This window comes from Loa loa, assembly GCF_000183805.2.
Source record: "Loa loa unplaced genomic scaffold supercont3.11, whole genome shotgun sequence".
Lineage (NCBI taxonomy): Eukaryota > Metazoa > Nematoda > Chromadorea > Rhabditida > Onchocercidae > Loa > Loa loa.
The window spans coordinates 62,840-70,615 of NW_018108191.1; the positions used below are offsets into that span (position 1 = coordinate 62,840).

General features: G+C 32.3%; 4 protein-coding genes across 4 annotated transcripts; 2 read left to right on the forward strand and 2 right to left on the reverse strand.

Moving 5' to 3' along the window:
* Nucleotides 1–247: 247 nt before the first annotated feature.
* LOAG_16632 (hypothetical protein) lies at nucleotides 248–574 on the reverse strand (the record flags this gene model as incomplete). Its single annotated transcript, XM_020449281.1, has 2 exons — nucleotides 248–432; nucleotides 508–574. The coding sequence occupies 2 exons, from the start codon at nucleotides 572–574 to the stop codon at nucleotides 248–250; spliced, it is 252 nt and encodes an 83-aa protein (XP_020307196.1).
* A 728-nt stretch (nucleotides 575–1,302) lies between these two features.
* On the reverse strand, nucleotides 1,303–2,305 carry LOAG_10849 (hypothetical protein; the record flags this gene model as incomplete). Its single annotated transcript, XM_020448244.1, has 4 exons — nucleotides 1,303–1,332; nucleotides 1,500–1,588; nucleotides 1,660–1,738; nucleotides 2,168–2,305. The coding sequence occupies 4 exons, from the start codon at nucleotides 2,303–2,305 to the stop codon at nucleotides 1,303–1,305; spliced, it is 336 nt and encodes a 111-aa protein (XP_020301594.1).
* A 1,429-nt stretch (nucleotides 2,306–3,734) lies between these two features.
* On the forward strand, nucleotides 3,735–5,657 carry LOAG_10850 (hypothetical protein; the record flags this gene model as incomplete). The annotated part of the gene is made up of 6 exons (XM_003146374.1): nucleotides 3,735–3,832; nucleotides 4,041–4,179; nucleotides 4,370–4,504; nucleotides 4,701–4,796; nucleotides 5,468–5,524; nucleotides 5,619–5,657. The coding sequence occupies 6 exons, from the start codon at nucleotides 3,735–3,737 to the stop codon at nucleotides 5,655–5,657; spliced, it is 564 nt and encodes a 187-aa protein (XP_003146422.1).
* A 232-nt stretch (nucleotides 5,658–5,889) lies between these two features.
* LOAG_10851 (hypothetical protein) lies at nucleotides 5,890–6,726 on the forward strand (the record flags this gene model as incomplete). Its single annotated transcript, XM_003146375.1, has 3 exons — nucleotides 5,890–5,967; nucleotides 6,107–6,245; nucleotides 6,515–6,726. 3 exons carry the CDS (start codon nucleotides 5,890–5,892, stop codon nucleotides 6,724–6,726), a joined length of 429 nt encoding a protein of 142 aa, XP_003146423.1.
* Between the last annotated feature and the right edge of the window lie 1,050 nt (nucleotides 6,727–7,776).

The following is a 7,776-nucleotide window of genomic DNA, read 5'->3' on the forward strand; positions in this document are numbered from 1 at the left end:
AAAAACGTAATTATTTATTTAAATATAAATAATCAAAATATTGATAAAATTCTAAAATTTTTAGTTTATATTTACAATTGTTAATCTTAATAATCTGTAATTAATTAATTTAATATTAATAATGAATTAATATTCAACATACTTTTGTTTTGTTTTAACGATCAGATAGAGGAAAGTAGAGGAAGTTCTATGCTTAATAGTCCCAAACTTAGATTTTAGGTTTCTCCCTATAAAAATTGTTCCAGGCTTATTTTTTCTGTTCCGCCAATGAAAAGTCTCCAGGCTTTTTTACATATAGCCTTGAAAACAAGTTTGGGAGATCTCCGTTGATGAAAACGTAAAAGTAGGCCTGGATGAAATGAATGTGACTGAGGGACCCAGCACATGAAAGAAGCCTTGAGAACAAGAACAGTTTACCTGTCTTCTTGACACCTACAAGTCAATAAAAAAGGATAAAAATGACTCGTCTTAATGGTTCGAGAAGTTCAGCTGGTGCAATTGACCAACCTAATTTCCATCCTGTTACACTAAATGCTTTTCCAGCGCTACCGATAGTTATCGTACGTCTATACATATCAGGTAAACTGGCTAAAAATAACTAAAACAGTAGATACTAGCTTTAATTTTCTTTCACGACAACAAAATTTTGTTCAAAATGTAAATAACAAAATGAATATTTACACTAACCGAAACGAACCATCTAAGTTACAACCATTTACTTTGTTTTCTTAAGTTAATTTAGATTTTCACGATTAGAACATTTGTCACTTATACCAATGAAAATACTTGCTTGCCAAAATTTTCTAGTTGCTCTGGGAAGTTTAATGAAACACCAGGTAAAAGTATAATTCGATAAAATCTAAACATCCCGAAGATCAGTCGTTAGCACATATACAAAGAATTAATCTAATAAGGAGTACAGGGGACAAGCCTCAACCCGATTATCCTTATAATGAGAAGTATAGTGGACCTCAGAAGAAAAGTTCCCAGCAAGGAAGAGAAGGGTAGGAGGGAGATATCACGAGATATCAATGAAAGGATATAATGATAACGGCGAAATATAAAAAACAAACAAGTGATTGGTTGTATTTTGGGTATATTTAAAAAGCTTCAAAATTTGTTTTAGTTGGGTAGAAAGTAAGTTTAGATTTTGAAACAGGATCAAATATTGAAGTGTAGCCAAGATGAAAGACATGGCGAAAATGAATCCTTTTCAGTAAAAAATTGTCACTCGAGAAAATGCAACATATAGAAAGTAAGTCGAAAATGGCAACAAAACTATCACTAAATCATTCGTCATTCTCACTTTCTTCTGCGAAATTTTTGACGCACCTGAAATGAAATAATTTTGGTGCTTCCTTTAACTGCCATTACTTCCCATTAAGATATTTTGAAGCAATGGATTATTTCGAAATTTTGATTATTATAAGTCCAGCATTCAATAGATATGAGTGATGAGGAAGGTATTAACACCAAACTAACAAGCAAAAGGCACATACCATATGGTCACCTTCAACTTTCTGCACATTTCCCCAATTACTTATTGCATCATCAACCGTCTCACCTTCGCTTGCTGGAGTCATTTGACCTGGAAATATGTTTTTAAGAGGCGTAATTATGCTCATTCTGATAAAACATATAGTCTTTAGTCTTGCTAACCTTCTCTGATCTTCGCGATTGCTCTTCTTTGTGCCGACGATTTCATAATTTCTCTGGATACTTTGGGTTTTAAATTTCGCTATAAATTGAAATTATATTTTTATATTTTATATTTTTCAAGGGAGTAAGTTACATTCGTATCTTGACCTCGTATTTTGATTTGGTACCAAAATTTGTCATCTAATGGAAGATATGTAATAGTAATTTCTTTAGAAACAAACTTGAAATACCAACAAATGAAAAAATTACTTATATAAAACTTTTTCCATGCTTTTTACTGCTAAATGTATTTTAAATTTGTGGAGATAAGCCCATAAATAAGTGCTACAATCAGCATTAATATGCAATGCAATAATCTGCACATCGGCTGTAACATATGTCACGGAATTACTACTTCAGGGGCAGATTGTTCAATTATATGGAAAGTTTGCACCGCTTTGCACAAGTGCGCTTTGGATGTATACATTAGAAGTGGTCTGTAGAAACTGGAAAGATTTGATCCTCTTACATCCGTCTCGCTTTCTTCAGCTGATCCTTTTTTACAGCATGTTGTGATCAGCAGTACAGTTATTCCAGTAAAGGCGCAAATTTGCAAGCAAATAGATGCAATTTTGATGATAATTGATACTGGAAGTGTTGATTCCATATTCCGATTTGTTCCCTACAGACTGGAATACAAAACATCAGAGTTTAGATCTTTGAGGATTAGCTGTTTCTTTGTGGATAGATAAGATGAAAATTTGTTTAGTTAAAGATGATTGCGATCATTTATAAATAAATCATCCTTTGAAATATTCCCTATGAAAACTGAAGAAACTACCGCAGTGTGCAGAAAATAATTAGAATTGCAAATGGTTACAGCCGCCTTTGCAGCCTCAATATTAAAGAACTTAATGACAACTCATTAAACAATTCTTTTAAAAAATTTGTCAAACAATTTCATTCGCATTATTTGCATGTACTCCTGTGAACTTCACCTCTTTTTATTTGCATTTTATACCATTTTTAATTCCTTTTAGAAAAGCCAATTTCTACATTAAGTTAACGAGAAGTCAAAAAGAATCAGTGAAATATGGGCATATTGAATTGTTTGGCAAAGACTGAATGGCCAAATGCGAAGGTATTTCGCCAAACGAATAGACGACCGTGAATGACTACTATTGCAAACGATTTTGCTGTGAAAATTAACAAAGTGACTTTAATTGGACACTTAAAATTACTTGCATTGAGTAACTAATTGGTACTAAAGGCTTTTAAGTTATAGAGAATTTAGCATATCTCGAAGTTAGTATATCTTTCAGTAACACTCTTGATGACCCGTTGACATTGCATTATAATTTGGAAGTACCTGCATGTATCTTTCAGTAAAACCAGGCGCAAAGGTTTGTTTTGTCTGACATTGTAAAGCAATTACTGATGTAAAGCAATTATTAAATTTTTAGAATCTATAATTATTAAATCTTTTGAATAATTTATGACACAGAAGTAAGTTTCATGTTCAAAGATTAAATGGTTCTTCATTGGATGATAATGGACCATGCATGAATCAACCTTACTTCGCATCGTTGCTCAACAAATGCAAAATAGAGGACGATCGCGCTCTGTGCCCTATTTGACCTATTTAATATCCTCAGTGTCGCATATCACCACAGGGAATTCTACGAGATGTTTTCATGCAAACTTGAATTACTATTTATCACTTTTGTAATTCAGTGCTTGTTGTTTTTCATTTTGTATAGTTTTAAAAGTTCATTTTTCACTGCAATGTTGCTTGTAGCTTCAGAAAAGCTTACGAAGAGATAGATGTCAATTGGGATGGAAAAGCAAATAAATAAACAGTTCAGAATGAAAGAATTTCAAGGACGTCCATCCTTGCTGACGTAAAACTTTTATTAGAATAATTTTTTCGGAAATAAATCAGTCAACTTTGAATTAATATACGGATTTTGTCTTGATCTCCGCCAAAAGTTTTATTACTTGTTTCCGACTTATTCAACGATTAAAGTATAAATTATCCATTCGTTTTCGAAACAAAGTAAATTTACTTTTCAATTCAAATTTTTAGAACACTTCTGATGCAAACAGACTTGTCAGGTTTGAAGAATTTCTTCTGTGCCGCGTTTTTCCTGCTATTCTTGAAAACAGTATTTGAAGACAGCGTATATTACGGGAAGTAAGTTGCTATGGAACTCATCATCGATCAGAACTTACATGCACGTTTCAATTTATTGCTTTACGTGAACACGTGATTATCCACGAGTTGTTCTGGAATACAACAAGAACAAAGCGTCATATCGGATGTTGTTTCTTATAAAATCAATTATCAATTTACGAAGACGCCAGTGTTGATTAGAGAGCCACAAAAATCATCTTACTTCCAGTCCAGTGCACCATTTATGGCTGATAAAATGGAATTTCAACAAATTACCGATAACTTTAATATTCTGGAGTTTATTAGCGGGAAGTACGCTATTCGTTTATTATAGCTTGCGATTTTGGAGTAAAGTACCGTGCAAAGTGGTAAGTTACTGCTTATAATAGGAAACTGCGATTATACCGCCCCTTAAAAAGAATATTGCCATGATTTAAATGAATGTAACAAGAAAAAATCAACTCTGAGATCGAAAATCTATGGATAACTCCATATTCAAGTAAGGATGCCTTTTGATAACATATTTCTTCTATTCCTTATCAATAAGAAATACTTCAGGAACCATTGAAAGACTTCATCATTTTACTTTCACTGTATGTTATATATCTGTTTGGATTATTTTATTGCTGTTTTCGGTTCACGTTAACGATGCAACTCGAATGCGCCTGCACCTTTATTGTGGCTTGTGAAAGTGTAAGAATTGATCTGATATCAGTATAGATAAGATCAGAAGTAATTCATGAAAGGTGGATAAGCTTCATGATATCATTAAATGTTATCTCACGTCCTTTGTCACTGTTCACATAGCAATATGTAAGAGAATCATTTTCCATCGGAAGAATTGGCTGAAAATTTGATAAAAGTAGCTAAAATTAAAATTTGATTTCAGACACGTATTTCCATGAAAGTCCATTCTTTCTTGCGTGAAGTATACTCACTGGCAGTTCGTTTGAAAATTGAAGCTGGTAAAACTGATGATCTCAAGGTATTATTGTCAGTTAAATCTTACTTGACTTTTAACAAATTTAAAATTCATTTGGAATCTCAATAATTATTTCTAGGTATAATACTCGACCGATATTTGTCAGGATAAAGATATTTGTCAGGAATAGGTGACGTAGATTTTTATAGTTTTCGAAAATTACTCAATCTATACAAAAAATTTTTTTTAATTTGAATTTGAAATTACTTTTTAATTTGAAAGGCTTACCGGATGTATCTCAACATTCTTCATTCATTATTGTTTGACTATAAAAAAGATAATTATGTCCACGTAATTTTCTGATTTCCTGATCAGTATGGTGACATTCCTGAGAAATTTCCAACGCTTGAGCAATACATTTACTTCTTCTTCTGCCCCTCGCTGGTCTTTCGTCAGTTTTATCCCAGGTTTATCTTTTTGTTATCATCTATTTCCTCAATTAATAGATTGTAAGAAACATTTTGATTTTCAACCAATTAATTTAGAAATTCCATTTGCAATTGGCAGTCTGTAAAGAATTACGCACAGGAAATTATCGTTATAATTTATTGCGTGAATCTTGTTTTCATACAAGTAAGTTTTACCCTTTTAACTTCCCTATTTATCGATCGATTATAACGATCCTTTTTCAAGATGCATTCCTGGGATATCTATTGGAAAATTTTGAATTTCAGATGATAATACCTCGATTTGAGAAGGAGGACCTGACGACAGTCCGTTTTTCAACAATGGTAAGTAACATGTTCACTTCGATAATAGCTGGAGCACTGTGCCTACTATTGCTCTTCTACGGTCTACTACACTGCTGGTTAAATATGTTTGCAGAACTGTTACGCTATTCAGATCGACAATTTTATCTGGTAATGAATTCTTCGCAAATTCATTACATCCTTATCGATTTACCAAAATCAAATCTTTTATCAGTCCTTAGAAATAATTAGCTAATTTGTTATTAAGTATTAGGGTTGCATAATCAAGAAACTAAATAAACTTTATAAAATTGACTACACAACATTCCTCATTCTTGACCAGTTTTTAAATAAACATAATATCTATTCCTAATGCATCATTTTGGAATTGGTGGAGTTCGAAATCAATGGCTGAATATTATCGCTTTTGGAATTTGGTAGTACACGAATGGCTTTATGCTTATATTTACAGAGATATTTCACAGGTATTTACAATTTAGAAATGAAGAAACGAAAGATGAATTTTGTAGAGTGGACAATTCAGTAATTGCATGACGCAGAAATAGAGAAATAATTATATGTAACTACTTTTAAATTTAAAATTTTAACAGGTTCATTTTACAGCTGATTGGAGGAAAGAAAGGACGTTTTGCTGCTCAAACAATGGTATTTTTCTGTTCATCTTTATTCCACGAGTACTGGTTTGGATTGGCTTTGAGAATGTTCTATCCCATCATATTCACCTTGTATTTCGTTTTTGGAGGTGACCTATATTTTTCAGAATTTAAGAAATGAAAAATCTTGTTGCCCTGTCTTGTTTCAGAAGAAGGACAGGGATATTAGCTTGAAAAACCAGGGAAATTCAAAACAAGTTACTCTTTTCGCTTCATAATCTTCTGGAAAAAGAATTATTAGGGAGACAATTTGAAAGTTTCAAGGAAAGTATTCTAATTGGTATCATTGATTGTGAATGTGAAGAGATTTCTTCATTTCATCACGAAGGAAAACTGGATCAATCTAATCAGCTTGCAGGAATTTTCTATTATCTATCACAGTTTATCACTTCCAAAAGTGTGTGGAATATAGCGATGCACACTAATCTGTTAATTGGTACCGGAATATTCGTATCCTTGTATAGTCAGGAATGGTATGCTAGACAGCGGTGTGATCCATATTTCCACAATTTCATTCTCGATTTTTTCTTACCTCGTCATTGGCTTTGCGGAGCATTGAGTGATACGTGATTTCCAGGTGTTTCATGTAAAATATGAATCAAAAGAAAAGAAAAAAAACGTGATATGCTTTGTTAATGTCAACCGTTATTCTGCCGATATTGTGTAAAAATTCCAAAAAGATAAACAATCTCTTAATTTTGAAATAACTTGAATTTGTGGAAATTATTTTGAAACAAATTTTCGGAACTAAATTTGTTATCAATTTTCCCTGTTCAACAATTCAAAAGGATTCGAGAATTATCGGTACAGTTTTTAAATTTTCAACACATGAAAATCTTGTTTATGTTGGGACATAAAATCTTTTTAACTTCAATTTTAAAGGTTCTCTTTCTCCCAGGCTGAACAAGATGTTCTCGTGCTGAGACATTTATTGTTCCATTAACAATTTCCAACAAGTGATAATAAATTGATAATACAGTAATAAGGTATTAAATAAAAATTCTGACTGCTGAATTGGTATCTTTCAATCACTCGGAATCAGCTACTAACTCGTTTAAAACCAACAAAAATATTCTATTTAATTCAGCAATTCCAACATTTTGAAATTACATGCTTGAGGGCTCTGGAAAATGGTTGATCAGAGGTTGGCATGGTTTGACAATTAATTTTATTTCAATGAATTATTAAATAACTACAAAAAGTTATGATAGTTAATTGGTAGAAAGTTAGTATCAAGGTAATAACACCTAATAACACCTATATCATGGAATGGGAAAACATTCTGCGCCTGAGATTGAGGTCAACTAAACGAAATACGATTCTACCCTGCCATCATTAGTCTTTTCAGAGATTTCGCGTGCTATATTACATACGACATGCATCCACATTTCCGTTAAGATTCGGTAATAGTTTTACCTGTTACTTTTGCTTACAATATTCCAGTCGTTGTTTCATTAGCTTCCCATAAATTTCAGCTGTGACTTGCATTATTTAACCTTTTAATGTAAGTTCATTATCAGAAAAGATTTAAAAACAAAAGAGAAATCATTCCTTCTACATTTACTCAACCATTTCTCGGAATCTGAATGCACTTATCTCTCTCCCTCTCCCTCCTCTCTC